The sequence below is a fragment of the Salmo salar genome, chromosome ssa23, assembly GCF_905237065.1.
Source record: "Salmo salar chromosome ssa23, Ssal_v3.1, whole genome shotgun sequence".
In the NCBI taxonomy this organism is placed as follows: Eukaryota; Metazoa; Chordata; class Actinopteri; order Salmoniformes; family Salmonidae; genus Salmo; species Salmo salar.
In genome coordinates this window covers 21,639,409-21,657,109 of record NC_059464.1, presented here as the reverse complement: position 1 = coordinate 21,657,109, position 17,701 = coordinate 21,639,409, and the positions used below count along the sequence as shown (strand labels likewise).

General features: G+C 44.2%; 1 protein-coding gene across 1 annotated transcript; it reads left to right on the top strand.

Moving 5' to 3' along the window:
- Nucleotides 1-403: 403 nt before the first annotated feature.
- On the top strand, nucleotides 404-17,696 carry cbr4 (carbonyl reductase 4). The gene is given in 6 exon segments (NM_001141763.1): nucleotides 404-545; nucleotides 12,918-13,071; nucleotides 13,831-13,951; nucleotides 14,122-14,258; nucleotides 16,009-16,143; nucleotides 16,399-17,696. Coding segments are annotated over 5 exon segments (717 nt in total). The 5' UTR covers nucleotides 404-545; nucleotides 12,918-12,926; the 3' UTR covers nucleotides 16,578-17,696.
- Nucleotides 17,697-17,701: the final 5 nt, after the last annotated feature.

Sequence of the window (17,701 nt, the reverse complement as noted above, 5' to 3'; positions counted from 1 at the left end):
ATTGCTCCAGGGTCGCTGTCAATAACGGCTGATCCCTGGCTCTGACCCCACTCTCCGGGTTTGTCTCGGGGGGAGTGAGATATGCAAAAAACGAATTCCAATTCACACATACACTTGTACATGTGTGAAAAATGACAAATGTAAGCACCCACCTAATTATCTTATTATTCCCGGTTCAAACCTAACTGTAACTCTAACCCTAAACCTAGAGTAGGTTTGATCATCATGTCTAAACTGTGGACAGGCTGTGGTGTGGTATGTCTGTGGGTCCAGCTACCTGTGAGGGACACCGCCAACCTCAGTGGTCCGGGGACACTGGCACGAGCTGTGAGATTTATGTGCGTATCTCTTGCTCCCCCATGTGGTCGAATTAATAAACGCACTACAGGAAAAATGGCGACCTCCGTGTGTGTACGGTGTCAATGATCAACTAACGTTTGCACATATTATTGCCAAAGGACCCGGATAGTCAAACGATAAGAATTATATGGAGTGAAATGCCAACTTGGTATCCATCTTAAACGACAACAGAGTTGCGTGAAAACGTGAGTTTTGCACCAAAGTACCTTCAAATAATCTTGCTAGCATAGCTAGCTAACTTAGCTTTTAAATCAACTAACAGCCACACAGACAGTTGCATGCTCTGTCCAGAATAATGTTACTAGCTAGCTAGTTAGCCGGTCTATCAAATATTTGTATAACTAAACCATTGTTCTATCTGTGGGTCTATGGCCCAGCCGTGTTGTTGTTTTGACAAGGCCAAGGGTGTATTCATTAGGCCAGTTCTATTGCAAAACGTTTTGCAACAGAAACCGTTCAGTTCCATTCTGTTCTTAAACGAAGTTATGACACATGTTTTGTTGTTTTGGCTCTGTACTCCAGCATTTTGGATTAAAAATAATACAGTGACTATGAGATTGAAGTGCAGACTTGTCAGCTTTAATGTGAGGGTATTGTGTCATTTTGGAGTCACTTTTATTGTAAATAAGAATAGAATATGTTTCTTAACACTACATTAATGTGGATGCTACCATGATTACGGATAATCCTGAATGAAATGTGAATAATGAGTGAGAAAATTAGATGCATAAATATCATACCCCTCAAAAAATGCTAACCTCAGATGTTATTGTAATGGTGAGCGGTTAGCATGTCTTGGGGTATGATATTTGTGCGTCAAACTTTCTCACTCATCTTTATTCAGGACTATCTGTAATCATGGTAGCATCAACATTAATGTCGAAGTGTTTAGAATCATATTCTATTCTTATTTACAATAAAAGTGACTGCAAAATGACACAATACATTAGTTACCATTAATTTCTGTTGGGCACAAAATAATCTAAAACACAACCAAAACAAACAGCAAATGCACCCAACAATGTAATCATTGCGTGCTAGGAATATGGGACCAAATACTAAACCTTTGACTACTTTAATACACATATAAGTGAATTAGTCCCAATACTTTTGGTCCCCTAAAATGGGGGGAATATGTACAAAAAGTGTTGTTCACCAATATTGGTGAAAATACCCTCAAATTAAAGCTGACAGTCTGCACATTAACCTCATAGTCATTGTATCATTTCAAATCCAAAGTGCTGGAGTACAGAGCCAAAGCGACCAAAAATGTGTCACTGTCCCAATACTTTTGGAGCTCACTGTATATACCACTATCCCCAACACACCCCACCACCCCTTCCTGCTACTTTGGCCCTAACAGATCCTACACCAGGTTGTCAGCCTGGGAGGCTGAAAACCCTTCTCTCAAACCCCCCTGTAGTTCTTCTGCACTAAAATCTCTGACACCCAAAAACCTCTCTGCTGCTGCTGCTACTAGAAAATTACATCTACTTGGATTTTCTTTCCATCTGAGCAGCGCAATTAATGACCATAGCAATAAACGGCAAGAAGCCGGCCTTTCTAAAGCACAAACTGTTCGGGTTACTCTGTACAGGCCTCTCAGGCTCCCTCACCCTTTGCCCACCATTTTCTACTTACCTCACTGCTCTCACCCTGGAAACTTCAACCTGTCTCACTCGCACAAGACATTTCTGATCACTTGCAACATGGCCACTCCCACAATTGAAACGACATACTCCTTTGACCCATGCCCTCCTGCACACTTCTCACATCTCGGAATCTCCCTCCTACATACTGCTGCAAGATGAGCATAAACTTGTCACCTGCGCACCCTCGGAGGCTCTTTGGGGATGCAGTGGGGGGCACCTTCCGGAAGGCCGACAGGCGGCGCTCCGCCGGCTAAGCGGGCTGCCTGGGGACCAGCCCTAGCACCAGGTCGTACCGGCCTGAATTTCCATTGCTCTATCCAAAATTACAAACAACTAATTGCAGCATTACCTCAAAAATGGAAAAGGAAAGTGGAAGGGGGAGAAAGTAAGGAACTTGCCTGTTGGACCTGCATTAAAGACCAAAATTGGTTAAAGAAAATTGTGCTGAATAAAAAAGTACCAGTTTCATTTAAGGACAACAAATTGGCAACTGTTCCATATACAGTGCATTTGGAAATTATTCAGACCCCTTGACTTTTCCACATTTTGTTACGTTACAGCCTTAATTTAAAATGTATTAAATTGTTTTGTTTCCTCATCAATCTACACACAATACCCCATAAAGACAAAGCAAAAACAGGTTTTTAGAAATGTTTGCTAATTTATATTTTAAAAAAATACTTAAATATTACATTTATATACAGTTGATGTCGGAAGTTTACATACACTTAGGTTGGAGTCATTAAAACTCGTTTTTCAACCACCCCACAAATTTCTTGTTAACAAACTATAGTTTTGGCAAGTTGGCTAGGACATCTACTTTGTGCATGACACAAGTGAATTTTCCAACAATTCTTTACAGAGATTATTTCACACATAATTCACTGTATCACAATTCCAGTGGGTCAGAAGTTTACCTACACTAAGTTGACTGTGCCTTTAAATGAAGTCATGGCTTTAGAAGCTTCTGTGATAGGCTAATTGACATCATTTGAGTCAATTGGAGGTGTACCTGTGGATGTATTTCAAGGCCTGTCTTCAAACTCAGTGCCTCTTTGCTTGACATCATGGGAAAATCAAAAGAAATCAGCCAAGACCTCAGAAAAAAATCGTAGACCTCCACAAGTCTGGTTCATCCTTGGGAGCAATTTCCAAACGCCTGAAGGTACCACGTTCATATGTACAAACAATAGTACGCAAGTATAAACACCATGGGACCACACAGCCGTCATACCGCTCAGGAAGGACTCGCGTTCTGCCTCCTGGAGATGAACGTACTTTGGTGCGAAAAGTGCAAAACAATCCCAGAACAACAGCAAAGGACCTTGTGAAGATGCTGGAGGAAACAGCTACAAAAGTATCTATATCCACAGTAAAACGAGTCCTATATCGACATAACCTGAAAGGCCGCTCAGCAAGAAAGAAGCCACTGCTCCAAAACCGCCATTAAAAAGCCAGACTATGTTTTGCAACTGCACATGGGGACAAAGATCATACTTTTTGGAGAAATGTCCTCTGGTCTGATGAAGCAAAAATAGAACTGTTTGGCCATAATGACCATCGTTATGTTTGGAGGAAAAGGGGGGAGGCTTGCAAGCTGAAGAACAACATCCCAACCGTGAAGCACGGGGGTGGCAGCATCATGTTGTGGGGGTGCTTTGCTGCAGGAGGGACTGGTGCACTTCACAAAATAGATGGCATCATGATGGAGGAAAATTATGTGGATATATTGAAGCAACATCTCAAGACATCAGTCAGGAAGTTAAAGCTTGGTCGAAAATGGGTCTTCCAAATGGACAATGACCCCAAGCATACTTCCAAAGTTGTGGCAAATGGCTTAAGGACAACAAAGTCAAGGTATCGGAGTGGCCATCACAAAGCCCTGACCTCAATCCTATAGAACATTTGTGGGCAGAACTGAAAAAGCGTGTGTGAGCAAGGAGGCTTACAAACCTGACTCAGTTACACCAGCTCTGTCAGGAGGAATGGGCCAAAATTCACCCAACTTATTGTGGGAAGCTTGTAGAAGGCTACCAATGCTGCCAAATACTAATTGAGTGTATGTTAACTTCTGACCCACTGGGGATGTGATGAAAGAAGCAAAAGCTGAAATTAATCATTCTCTCTACTATTATTCTGACATTTCACATTCTTAAAATAAAGTGTTGATCCTAACGGACCTTAGACAGGGAATTTTTACTAGGATTAAATGTAAGTAATTGTTAAAAACTGAGTTTAAATGTACTTGGCTAAGGTGTATGTACATTTCCGACTTCAGCTGTACGTATTTAGAGCCTTTACTCAGTACTTAGTTGAAGCACCTTTGGCAGCGATTACAGCCTTGTGTCTTCTTGGGTATGGCTCTACAAGCTTGGCACACCTGTATTTGGGGAGTGTCTCCCATTCTTCTCAACAGATCCTCTCAAGCTCTGTCAGGTTGCAAATGTATTAAAAATACAAAACTGAAATACCTTATTTACATGAGTATTCAGACTCTTTACTTTGAGACTCGAAATTGAGCTCAGGTCCATCCTGTTTCCATTGACCGTCCTTGAGATGTTTCTACAACTTGATTGGAGTCCACCTGTGGTAAATTCAATTGATCTGATATGATTTTGAAATGCACACACCTGTTTATATAAGGTCCCACAGTTGACAGTGCATGTCAGAGCAAAAATCAAGCCATGAGGTCAAAGGAATTTTCCATAGAGCTCCGAGACAGGATTGAAGGTCCCCATGAACAGTGGCCTCCATCATTCTTAAATGGAAGAAGTTTAGAACCACCAAGACTCCTAGAGCTGGCCGCCCAGCCAAACTGAGCAATCGGAGGAGAAGCGCCTTGGTCAGAGAGGTGACCCAGAACCCGATGGTCACACTGACAGAGCTCTAAAGCTCCTCTGGGGAGATGGGAGAACCTTCCAGAAAGACAACCATTTCTGCAGTACTCCACCAATCAGGCCTTTATTGTAGAGTGGCCAGACGGAAGCCACTCCTCAGTAAAAGGCACATAACAGCCTGCTTGGAGTTTGCCAAAAGGCACCTAAAGACTCTCAGACCATGAGAAACCAAGATTAAACTCTTTGGCCTGAATGCCAAGGGTCATGTCTAGAGGAAACTTGGCTCCATCCCTAAGGTGAAGCATGGTGGGGGCAGCATCATGCTGTGGGAATGTTTTTCAGCGGCAGGGACTGGGAGACTACTTAGGATGGAGGCAAAGATGAATGGAACAAAGTACAGAGGGATCCTTGATGAAAACCTGCTCAGGACCCCGGACTGGGGCGAAGGTTCACCTTCCAACAGGACAATGTCCTTAAGCACACAGCCACGACAACTCAGGAGTGGCTTCGGGACAAGTCTCTGAATGTCCTTGAGTGGCCTAGCCAGAGCCCGGACTTGAACCCAATCGAACATCTCTGGAGAGACCTGAAAATACTGTAATAGCTTATGTTTCACAGAGACTTGGCTGAACGACGACATGGATAATATAGAGCTGGCTGGCTTCTCTGTGTTTCGGCAGGACAGAGCAGCTATGTCTGGTAAGACAAGGGACAGGGGTGTGTGTCTATTTGCCAATAACTGCTGGTGCGCGATGTCTAATATTAATAAGAAGTCTTGAGGTATTGCTTGCCGTAGGTAGAATACCTCATGATAAGCTATTGACCACACTATCTACCAAGAGAGTTCTCATCAATATTATTCGTAGCCGTCTATTTACCACCACAAACTGATGTCGGCACTAAGACCGCACTCAACGAGCTGTATAATGCCATAAGCAAACAAGAAAATGCTCCTCCAGAAGTGGCGCTCCTAGTGGCCGGGGACTTTAATGCAGGCAAACTTAAATCTGTTTTAACTAATTTCTACTAGCATGTCACATGTGCAACCAGAGAAAAAAAACTAGACCACCTTTACTCCACACACCGAGACGCATACAAAGCTCTCCCTCGCCCTCCATTTTGCAAATCTGACCATAATTCTATCCTCCTGATTCCTGCTTACAAAAAAACTAAAGCAGGAAGTACCAGTGACTCGCTTATTACTGAAGTGGTCAGCTGACACAGATGCTATGCTACAGGACTGTTTTGCTAGCACAGACTGGAATATGTTCCAGGATTCATCCAATGGAATTGAGGAGTATACCACCTCTGTCACCGGCTTCATCAATAAGTGCAGCGACGACGTCGTTCCTCACAGTGACCGTACGTACAATTCCCAACCAGAAGCCATGGATTACAGGCAACATCCGCACCGAACTAAAGGCTAGAGCTGCCACTTTCATGGAGCGGGACACTAATCCGGACACTTATAAGAAATCCCGCTATGCCCTCAGACAAACCCCTCAGACAAACCATCAAACAGGCAAAGTGTCAATACAGGACTAAGATTGAATCCAACTACACCGGCTCTGACGCTCGTCGGATGTGTCAGGGCTTGAAAACTATTATGGACTACAAAGGGAAACCCAGCTGCGAGCTGCCCAGTGACGCAAGCCTACCAGACAAGCTAAATGCCTTTTATGCTCGTTTTGAGGCAAGCAACACTGAAGCATGCATAATCAGCTAACACCAGCTAATCCAGACGACTGTGTGATAACGCTCTCCGTAGCTGATGTGAGCAAGACCTTTAAACAGGTCAGCGTTCACAAAGCCGCGGGGCCAGACAGATTACCAAGACGTGTACTCAAAGGATGCGCAGACCAACTGGCAAGTGTCTTCACTGACATTTTCAACCCCTTCCTGTCTGTAATACCTACATGCTTAAAACAGACCATCATAGTCCCTGTGCCCAAGAAAGAGGTGACCTGCCTAAATGATTACCGCCCTGTAGCACTCACGTCGGTAGCCATGAAGTGCTTTGAAAGGCTGGTCATGGCTCACATCAACACCATCATGCCAGAAACCCTAGACCCACTCCAATTTGCATACCGCCCCAACAGATCCACAGATGACGCAATCTCAATTGCACTCCACACTGCCCTTTCCCACCTGGACAAAAGGAACACCTATTTGAGAATGCTGTTCATTGACTACAGCTCAGCGTAGGGCCCACAAAGCTCATCACTAAGCTAAGGACCCTGAGACTAAACATCTCCCTCTGCAACTGGATCCTGGACTTCTTGATGGGCCGCCCCCAGGTGGTAAGGGTAAGCAACAACACATCTGCCATGCTGATCCTCAACACTGGGGCCCCCCCAGGGGTGCGTTGTTATTCCGCTCCTGTACTCCCTGTTCACCCACGACTGCGTGGCCAAGCACGACTCCAGCACCATCATTAAGTTTGCTGACGACACAACCGTGTGTTGTTGCCTGATCACCGACAACGATGAGGCAGCCTATAGGGAGGAGGTCAGAGACCTGGCAGTGTGGTGCCAGGACAACAAACTCTCTCTCAATGTGAGCAAGACAAAGGAGCTGATCGTGAACTATATGAAAAGGCGGGCCGAACAGGCCCCCATTACGTGATCGCTGTGCTATTGCCTGTGTGAGAGATGGTAAAATTCCTAAGAAATCTCCACGTGTCATTACGAAAAGAAACTGGAAGCGGTTTGATATTCAAGGAATTTTACATGATGTATCTAGCATTGAATGGAATTAATCCCTGATGTTGAACAAGCCTTTTCTTACTTCCACAACGCATTCCAGGATGTATGCAATTGGCATGCCCCCATTCAGGATTAAGGGCAGAGAGAACCCTTGGTTTACTAAGGAACTTACAAAAATCATAAGGGAACGAAATGCTATGTGGGCTAAAGCAAGAGGGACTGGTTTGGCAGATGATTGGATGGATTTTAAACGTATTCGAAATATGGGTGTGACTATGATCCGTAAATTGAAAGCAGACCACTTCCTGAAATCTACTTCACACAATTTAAATAATCTATCCAAATTCTGGCAAGTAGTGAGAAGTTTGCAGTGCAAAAAAGATGCACAGCTTCGCAAACAATTGTTGGTAGACACACAGATTGTAACTGAGAGAACCTCTATTCTGAAAGCCTTAAATCAACATTTTCTAGATGCAGGCAGTTTATTTAAAAAGGTCAAAGGTATAATTGAGCCCCCTATGAATTTACCTGACACCCCTGTGCACTCCTTCACCATGTTCTCCTTTTCATCCTTCTCTGTTTCAGAAGTGTGTAAAGCCCTGAAAGAAATTGATGGGGAAAAAATCCCCATGACCCTGAGAAACTAGACCCTAACTACACCTAGCTGCAGACATCATTGCTCCCCCCTTAACATGTATTTTTAACCTCATGCTTGATGATAAGGAAATCCCCAAGTTATGGAAATCTGCTTTTGTACTGCCTCTCCTGAAAGGTGGAGATCCTTCGCTACTTGACAACTATCGACCCATATCAAAATTGTCTGTACTGTCAAAGGTACTGGAGTCCTTAGTTAGTAGGCAGCTAAAGGCCTACTTCCAAGAAAACAACATCTTAAATGGAATGCAATCAGGTTTTAGGTCTGGCCACAGAACTGTTTCAGCAACATTGAAGGTTTTAAATTACATCCACTGTGCTCTTGATAAGATGTTACATTGTTCTCTCAGTTACAATCTTTATTGATTTGTCGAAGGCTTTTGACACCGTGGACCATGCTGTGTTAGTGCAAAGGTTAAAATATTGTGGAATTACTGGTCATGCTCTAGATATGTCATTTATAAACCAATCAAATCTTACACAATGTGAAATGGCGGACGGTTGTAAATCTGAGTCCATAGAGGTGTGCTCAGGTGTTCCGCAAGGTTCTATTTTGGGCCCACTGTTGTTCATTTTGTATATCAACAACATTGGAGATCTTATGGAAACAGCGGATGTTCATTTTTATGCAGATGATACTGTTCTTTATTCAAGTGGTAGCAGTTTAGCTTTTGAAAATGCCCAAAGAGCATTTAACATCATACAACAGAATCTGGATGATTTAAAGCTGGTTCTAAACTTGGGTAAAACAAAATGCATGGTATTTTCAAATGCCAGGCATGTTACTAATCATGTCATTGCTACATTGGCTGTACATACTATAGAGCAAGTTAAAGTCTACAAATATTTGGGTGTGTGGGTTGATGACAAGCTGAGCTTCACTGTGCATGTAGAGAACTTGATAAGGAAGCTCAAGCTGAGAATAGTTTTTTTTACCGGCATAAGGCTTGTTTTCTTTTGATGCCAGGAAGGAGCTGGTACGATGTACATTACTGGTGGTTTTAGATTTTAGTGATGTTATATATATGCAGGCCTCAACCACTACTCTGAGAGCACTTGATTCAGTGTATCATGCAGCCCTCAGGTTCATTCAAAATCAAAAACGTCTAACACATCATTGTGATCTCTACAGCGCTGTTGGCTGGTCGTCATTGACCTTGCGTAGGCTTAAACACTGGTATACACTGATTTATAAGGCCATATTGGGAAAAATGCCATTTTATCTCTGTTCTTTTTTAGTTAGTTCGGTAAATAAATATTAATTTAACGTCCCATTCTCATTTGCTTCTAACAGTACCAAAAATTTGAACAGGTCATGGTAGAAATAGTTTTAGTTACTCGGCTCCGTGGTCCTGGAATTCTCTCTTGAACATTTAAACATTTTATGATGTAGTTTGGTTGGTGGAGTTTAAACACTTGATCGATGTATATATCATAGAGGAGTGTAATTCTCTTTAGGACAGTTTTTATTCAAGACTTTTGTGTTTTTTACATAAAATTTTTTTGTTGTACTGTATATGCCTTTATTGTTTTGTTTAATGTTGTGTTAGTGTATGTAAGTTGTTTTGTATGAAACTTTGTTCCCCCTGCTACTATTGGACCAGGTCTCTCTTGGAAAAGAGATGTTATCTCAATGAGCAAAACCTGTATAAATAAAGGTAACATTTTTAATTTTTAAAAATAAACATTGACGGGACTGAAGTGGAGCAGGTCGAGAGTTTCAAGTTCCTTGGTGTCCACATCACCAACAAACTATCATGGTCCAAACACACCAAGACGGTTGTGAAGAGGGCAAGACAACACCTTTTCCCCCTCAGGAGACTGAAAATATTTGGCGTGGGTCCCCAGATCCTCAAATAGTTCTACAGCTGCACTATCAAGCGCATCCTGACTGGTTGCATCACCGTCTGGTATGGCAACTTCTCAGCATCTGACCGCAAGGCACTACAGAGGGTAGTGCGTACAGCCCAGTACATCAGTAGAGCCAAGCTTCCTGACATCCAGGACCTATATACTAGACGGTGTCAGAGGAAGGCCAAAAACATTGTCAAAGAATCCAGTCACCCCAGTCATAAACTGTTCTCTCTGCTACCGCACGGCAAGCGGTACCGGAGCGCCAAGTCTAGGACCAAAAGGCTCCTCAACAACAGGCACCCCCAAAAAGGCTACCCACAAGCTTCTACCCCCAAGCCATAAGACCGCTGAACAACTAATCAAATGGCCAACCGGACTATTTACATTTGATTTCCCCCCCCCTTTGTTTTTACACTGCTGCTACTTGGACAAGTTCATTTGAGTTAACTGCACCTCACAGAGTTCAAGTAACAGACACATCTCAACATCAACTGTTCATAGGAGACTGCGTCAATCAGGCCTTCATGGTTGAATTGCTGCAAAGAAACCACTACTAAAGGACACCAATAATAAGAAGAGACTTGCTTGGTCCAACAAAAATGAGCAATGGACATTAGACCAATGGAAATCTGTCCTTTGGTCGGTTGAGTCCAAATTTGAGATTTTTGGTTCCAACCACTGTGTCTTTGTGAGACGCATAGTAGGTGAACAGATGATCTCCATATGTGTGGTTCTCACCATGAAGCATGGAAGAGGAGGTGTGATGGTATGGGGGTGCTTTGCTGGTGACACTGTCTATGGTTTATTTAGAATTCAAGGAACACTTAACCAGCATGGCTACCACAGCATTCTGCATCGATACGCCATCCCATCTGGTTTGCGCTTAGTCCCACTATCATTTGTTTTTCAACAGGACAATGACCCAACACACCTCCAGGCTGTGTAAGGGCTATTTTTTCAAGAAGGAGAGTGATGGAGTGCTGCATCAGATGATCTGGCCTCCACAATCCCCCAACCTCAACCTAATTGAGATTGCTTGGGATGAGTTGGACCACAGAGTGAAGGAAAAGCAGCCAACAAGTGCTCAGAATATGTGGGAACTCCTTCAAGACTGTTGGAAAAGCATTCCAGGTGAAGTTGGTTGAGAGAATGCCAAGAGTGTGCAAAGCTGTCTTCAAGGCAAAGGGTGGCTACTTTGAAGAATATAAAATATATTTTGATTTAACACTTTTTGCTTTCTACATGATTCTATATGTGTTATTTCATAGTTTTGTTGTCTTCACGATTATTCTACAATGTAAAAAATAGCAAAAATAAAGAAAACTCTTGAATGAGTAGGTGTGTCCAAACTTTTGACTGGTACTGTAAGTATTCAGACCCTTTACTCAGTACTTTGTTGAAGCACCTTTGGCAGCGATTACAGCCTTGGGTATGACGCTACAAGCTTGGCACTCCTGTATTTGTGGAGTTTTCCATTCTTCTCTGCAGATCCTCTCGATCTCTGTCAGGTTGGATGGGGAGCGTTGCTGCGCAGCTATTTTCAGGTCTCTCCAGAGATTTTCAATCGCATTCAAGGACTCTGTCTGGGCCAATCAAGGACATTCAGAGACTTGTCCCGAAGCCACTCCTGTGTTGTCTTGGCTATGTGCTTAGGGTGTTTGTCCTGTTGGAAGGGGAACCTTCGCCCCAGTCTGAGGTCCTGAGTGCTCTGGAGCAGGTTTTCATCATGTACTTTGCGCCGTTCATCTATCCCTCAATCCTGACTAGTCTCCCAGTCCCTGCCGCTGAAAACATCCCCACAGTCAGATCCTGTCACCACTATGCTTCACTGTAGGGATGGTGTCAGGTTTCCTCCAGACGTTGTGCTTGGCATTCAGGCCAAAGAGTTCAATCTTGGTTTCATCAAACCAGATAATCTTGTTTCTCATGATCTGAGCATCCTTTAGGTCGCTTTTGTTAAACTCCAAGCGGGCTGTCATTTGCCTTTTACTGAGGAGTGTCTTCCGTCTGGCCACTCTACCATAAAGGCCTGATTGGTGGTGCTGCAGAGATGGTTGTCCTTCTGGAAGGTTCTCCCATCTCCACAGAGGAACTCTGGAGCTCTGTCAGAGTGACCATCGGGTTCTTGGTCACCTCCCTGACCATGGCCCTTATCCTGCGATTGCTCAGTTTCGGCTGCCAGCAATAGGATGAGGTGGTTCCAAATTTCATCCATTTAAGAATGATGGAGACCACTGTGTTCTTGGGGAACTTCAATGCTGCAGAAATGTTTTGGTACCCTTCCCCAGATCTGTGCCTCGACACAATCCTGTCATGGAGCTCTGCTGACAATTCCTTCGACCTCATGGCTTGGTTTTTGCTCTGACATGCACTGTCAACTGTGGGACCTTATATAGACAGGCGTATTCCTTTCCAAATCATGTAAAATGAATTGAATTTACCACAGGTGGACTCCAATCAAATTTTAGAAACATCTCAAGGATGATCAATGGAAACAGGATGCACCTGAGCTCAATTTTGAGTCTCATAGAAGAGGGTCTTTTTATTTTTGAAACAAATCTTAAAACATGTTTTTGCATTGTCCTCATGTGTTATTGTGTGTAGATTGATGAGGATTTGTTTTATTTCATCAATTTTAGAATAAGGCTGTAACATAACAAAATGTGAAAAAAGGGAAGTGGTCTGAATACTTTCCCAATGCACTGTATATCATTAATTTATATGTCCAAAAATGAAACTTATGGATCTAGCTTTAAGGAAGGGCTTCAGTAGACGTTAAACCCGACTCACCCTGAAACCAAATGCCAATGTCATCTCATCTTTGACTTTGCCCTGTGATGTGGTCTCTTCTGCAGGGCAGGGGCATGTCCAGGCTGTGTGTGGTGTGTGGGGGCTCCAGGGGCATTGGCAGGGCTGTATCAAGGCTACTGGCAGAGAGAGGCTGCAGGGTTGCTGTGGTGTCCAGGAACCAGGATGCTGCTCAGGCCACTGTGGTGTCCCTCGCTGGAGGTACAGTATTATACCTGCAGTGGTGTCATGCACCTCTTAGTTGGGCTCTGCTGTTCACATTTTCAATGTCTAACCCAGCGTTTCCCAAGTTCGGGGTCACGACCGCATGTGGGGTTGCCTAATTAAAAAATGTCTAGCAAGAGATTTGCGCTTGGTTCATAGAACCGGGGTTACGTCGGTAACCTCCAGTAGCCGCTAGATGCGGTTGTCATAAACAGCACGTTTTCGGTTTTCTTCCAACAAACGTCTTACTATCTTTTGAACCATTTAAACTGCAAATATAATGACCCCATCAATGAAAGATAAGACTCTCAGGAACACAGAGTGGACAGGGCCAGGCACTAAATACGACTGGGGGAAAAATAAGGTACAGGCTAGTTTTTCAACACAGAATATCATACAAAATTATTGACTGATGATCTACTGAACTTCCGTCAATTCTGTCACTTCAAACCATACTTCCTTCAGATTTAAATACTGTGAAAAGTACTGTCAGAATGATTTGTAATAAACTGTCATAGCCCCATTTTAAAAAAGTTAACATTGGCCGTTGATTACATAACTTATTTTTACATGGTGGGGTGGGGTCGCACATTTTTTTGAAATATCAAAATGGGTTCATGTGCCAAAAAGGTTTGGGAACCCCTATTCTAACCAGATGATTAGGCTAGTGCCACATTCACTTATGTTGTTTATCAGGCCTAAACACAGTTGTAGTTTTCGGTTTACCTTATGTTTAACCAATCTCTCGTTTTCTAGCTGACCATATGGCCTTTAGTTGTGACGTCTCCAAAGGAGAGGAAGTTCAGAAGATATTTGAGACGATCCAGAAGACCTGTGGAAACATCTCATACCTGGTGAATGCAGCTGGTATCAACAGGTGTGTATGTGTGTGTGTGAAATACTTGCATGAATCAGTACTCGTTAGTTTCATACCTTCAGAACTCCCATGATAGTCATAAGCCGGTGCGCTTGCATGTGTATAAAAATATAACTCATCCATCTCCTGTGTGTGTGTGTGCACCTTCCTGTCTTTATGTGTGTGTTCAGGGATGGTCTGTTGCTGAGGACCAGGCCCGAGGACATGGTGGCTCTGCTTCATACCAACCTACTGGGGAGCATGTTGACATGCAAGGCAGCGCTACGGAGCATGCTCCACACCCAGGGAGGGGCCATTGTCAACATAGGTACTGTTACTGTACAGTGCCTTCGGAAAGTATTCAGACCCCTTGAATTCTTGTTACGTTACAGCCTTATTCTAAAATTGATTAAATAAATAAAAAATCCTCAGCAGTCTACACACAATACCCCATAATGACAAAGCAAAAACAGGGTTTTAGAAATACCATATTTACGTATGTATTCAGACCCTTTACTATGAGACTCAGGTGCATCCTGTTTCCAGTGATCATCCTTGAGATGTTTCTACAACTTGAGTGGAGTCCACTTGTGGTGAATTCAATTGATTGGACATGATTTGGAAAGGCGTGTCTATATAAGGTCACACAGTTGACAGTGCATGTCAGAGCAAAAACCAAGCTATGAGGTTGAAGGAATTGTCCGTAGAGCTCCAACATAGGATTGTGTCGAGGCACAGATCTGGGGAAGGTTACCAAAGCATTTCTGCAGCTTTGAAGGTCCCCAAGACTACAGTGGCCTCCATTATTCTTAAATGGAAGAAGTTTGGAACCAACAAGACTGGCTGCACGACCAAACTGAGCAATCGGGGGAGAAGGGCCTTGCTCAGGGAGCTGACCAAGAACCCGATAGAGTTCCTCTTTGGAGATGGGAGAACCTTCCAAAAGGACAACCATCTCTGCAGCACTCCACCAATCAGGCCTTTATGGTAGAGTGGCCACTCCTCAGTAAAAGACACATGACAGCCCACTTGGATTTTGCCAAAAGGCATCTAAAGACTGAATGCCAAGCGCCACGTCTGGAAGAACCTGGCACCATCCCTACGGTGAAGCATGGTGGTGGCAGCATCATGCTGTGGAGATGTTTTTCAGTGGAAGGGACTGGGAAACTAGTCAGGATCGAAGCAAATATGAACGCCGCAAAGTACAGAGAGATCCTTGAACTTGCTTCAGAGGGCTCAGGACCTCAGACTGGGGCGAAGGTTCACCTTCCAACAGGACAAGGACCCTAAGCACACAGCCAAGACAACGCAGGAGTGGCTTCGGGACAAGTTTCTGAATGTCCTTGAGTGGACTTGGACCCGATTGAACATCTCTGGAGAAACCTGAAAATAGCTGTGCAGCAATGCCTCCCATCCAACCTGACAGCGCTTGAGAGGATCTGCAGAGAAGAATGGGAGAAACTCCCCAAATACAGGTGTGCCAAGATTGTAGCGTCATACTCAAGAAGACCTGCCAAAGGTGCTTCAACAAAGTACTTAGTAAAGGGTCTGAATACTTATGCAAATGTGATATTTCCGGGGGGGGGGGTTTTAAATATAAATTTGCAAACATTTCTGAAAACCTGTTTTTGCTTTGTCATTATGGGGTATTGTGTGTAGATTGATGAAGGGGAAAAAACAATTTCATATATTTTAGAAGAAAGCTATAACTTAACAAAATGTGGAAAAAGTCAAGGGGTCTGAATACTTTCTGAATGCACCGTATGTCCAGCCCCTTCACACTACTGAGGTACTAACCTAACGTAGCAGACGTAGAAGAAAGCGCCTGAGCGGAGTTCCCACATCCGGTTTTCAGCGGAAAAGGAAGCTAGGTTGAATTAGCTGTATCCCTGAAAACCGGGATACATCCGGTTACTGACAACTCTGCTCAGGGTGCTGAGAGATCAGATGCATTCTATGTTGCCATTTGGCCACAAGGTGGTGGTTGTGGTCCAGGGAATAAACATAATCTCTCACTTCACTTTACGTTGAGTTAGCCAAATCACTGTGCTCATGGTTGTGATCTGTGTGTACTGTAGGCTCTGTGGTGGGGTTGAAGGGGAACGCAGGTCAGTGTGTGTACAGCGCCAGTAAAGCAGGTCTGGAGGGCTTCACTCGCTCCCTGGCCAAGGAGGTGGCCTCGCGCAATGTCAGAGTTAACCTGCTGGCTCCAGGTATGGAACTGTCTCTTCCTCTTTTCTTTACTGCTCCTCTCTCTCTTTCATCTATAGTCTGCTTATTCTCCTCAACTTCTCTCCTGTCTTGTCCTAGCCTTTGTACTCCTCTGTATGCTTCAGCCATCTCCTTCATCATTGTCATGCTAAAATAGAAAGACTTGTACTGTACCTAGGATATTGATTTCCAATGTCCACTCAGCTCGAATTCAGTTTTCTCCTGACGCTGACCCTCCCTTATCTTTTCTCCTCTAGGTTTCATCCGGACAGACATGACAGTGGGGCTGAGGGAAGGGGAGGGGGTGCGGACCATCCCCCTGGGGAGGTTTGGGGAGCCTGAGGAGGTGGCCAAGGCTGTTCTTTTCCTCCTGGAGTCTCCCTACATCACAGGGCAGGTGCTGGTGGTGGACGGAGGGCTGCAGCTGGCCATGTAGGGAGGCCCTCGACCCCTCTATATACACCTGGTGCCCACTATACCTCCTAACACTGTCAGCTGGGTGGTTTAGAGCCTGTGTCTCGGATGAGAATTACAATGGAGAGTTCTGTGTTTTCCAGAATATGCATGTTTCAGCTTAGGATGGGCTGGGTTCATGCATAGGAAAGGGATAAATATCAGCTTTTTATCTATACTGAACAAAAATATACACGCAACATGTAACGTGTTGGTTCCATGTTTCACAAACTGAAATGATCCCAGAAATGTTCAATTTGCACAAAAAGCGTATTTCTCTGAAATGTTGTTGTGGGCTTGACCTTGTAATAGTCAGGGCCATAGATATGTATACGTGTGTATGGTTCATGTAATACTGTTGCCCCTATCTGTACACAGTGCTGAGTCACAGGGTACTGCTCCACATAGCTCAGAGGGGTTGTGTCTTTATGTGAGTGACAGTTTTTCATGACTAACACTGCTGACTCCACTGTGTCTGACTCAGCCTGGCCCTCCACGCTCCTGAGGCCTTAACTTTGATCAGCAGATTTAATGCTATTACTCTTTCCATGACTTATAGGCACCTAGTGCTGACCAAAGCTCTCATGTTTCACTCTCCCACTCCCCTGGGGGACTGCGACACAGTGCAGGCCCCAACCGCCGCCCCCCCTTGAGCCCAGCCCTGGAGGGGCCCAGAGAGGGGGTATGGATGGGGTCTGACTGCCTAGTGCCTACAGCTGGAGGGGATTTTTAGCCCATGGAATGTTTTGAGGGTCCAGTTACAGCTCAGGATCGGTGGTGCAAATGGATGGGGTCAGAGGTGACTGTCATGCTCAGTGTGGAGATTTGAAATGCTGTGATCTCATCTGTCATTTCCTCCAGTGGAGAGACATTTCACCTCACTGGAGTGTGCTGCCCAGTCCCCTCACACACACCGCTCCAGGGTGCTCAACAGTCACATATATTTACACGTCATTAGAAGCCTTCATGGATCTGGGGCATCTGCGCTCAGCTGCTGTCTATCATGTGACCTAAGATCAAGGTGGAGACGATGTAAACTAGGGATCAAGGTCAAATCTGATAAGAATTCTCAATAAAGAATGGCATTTCCCCTGTGATGGATGATAT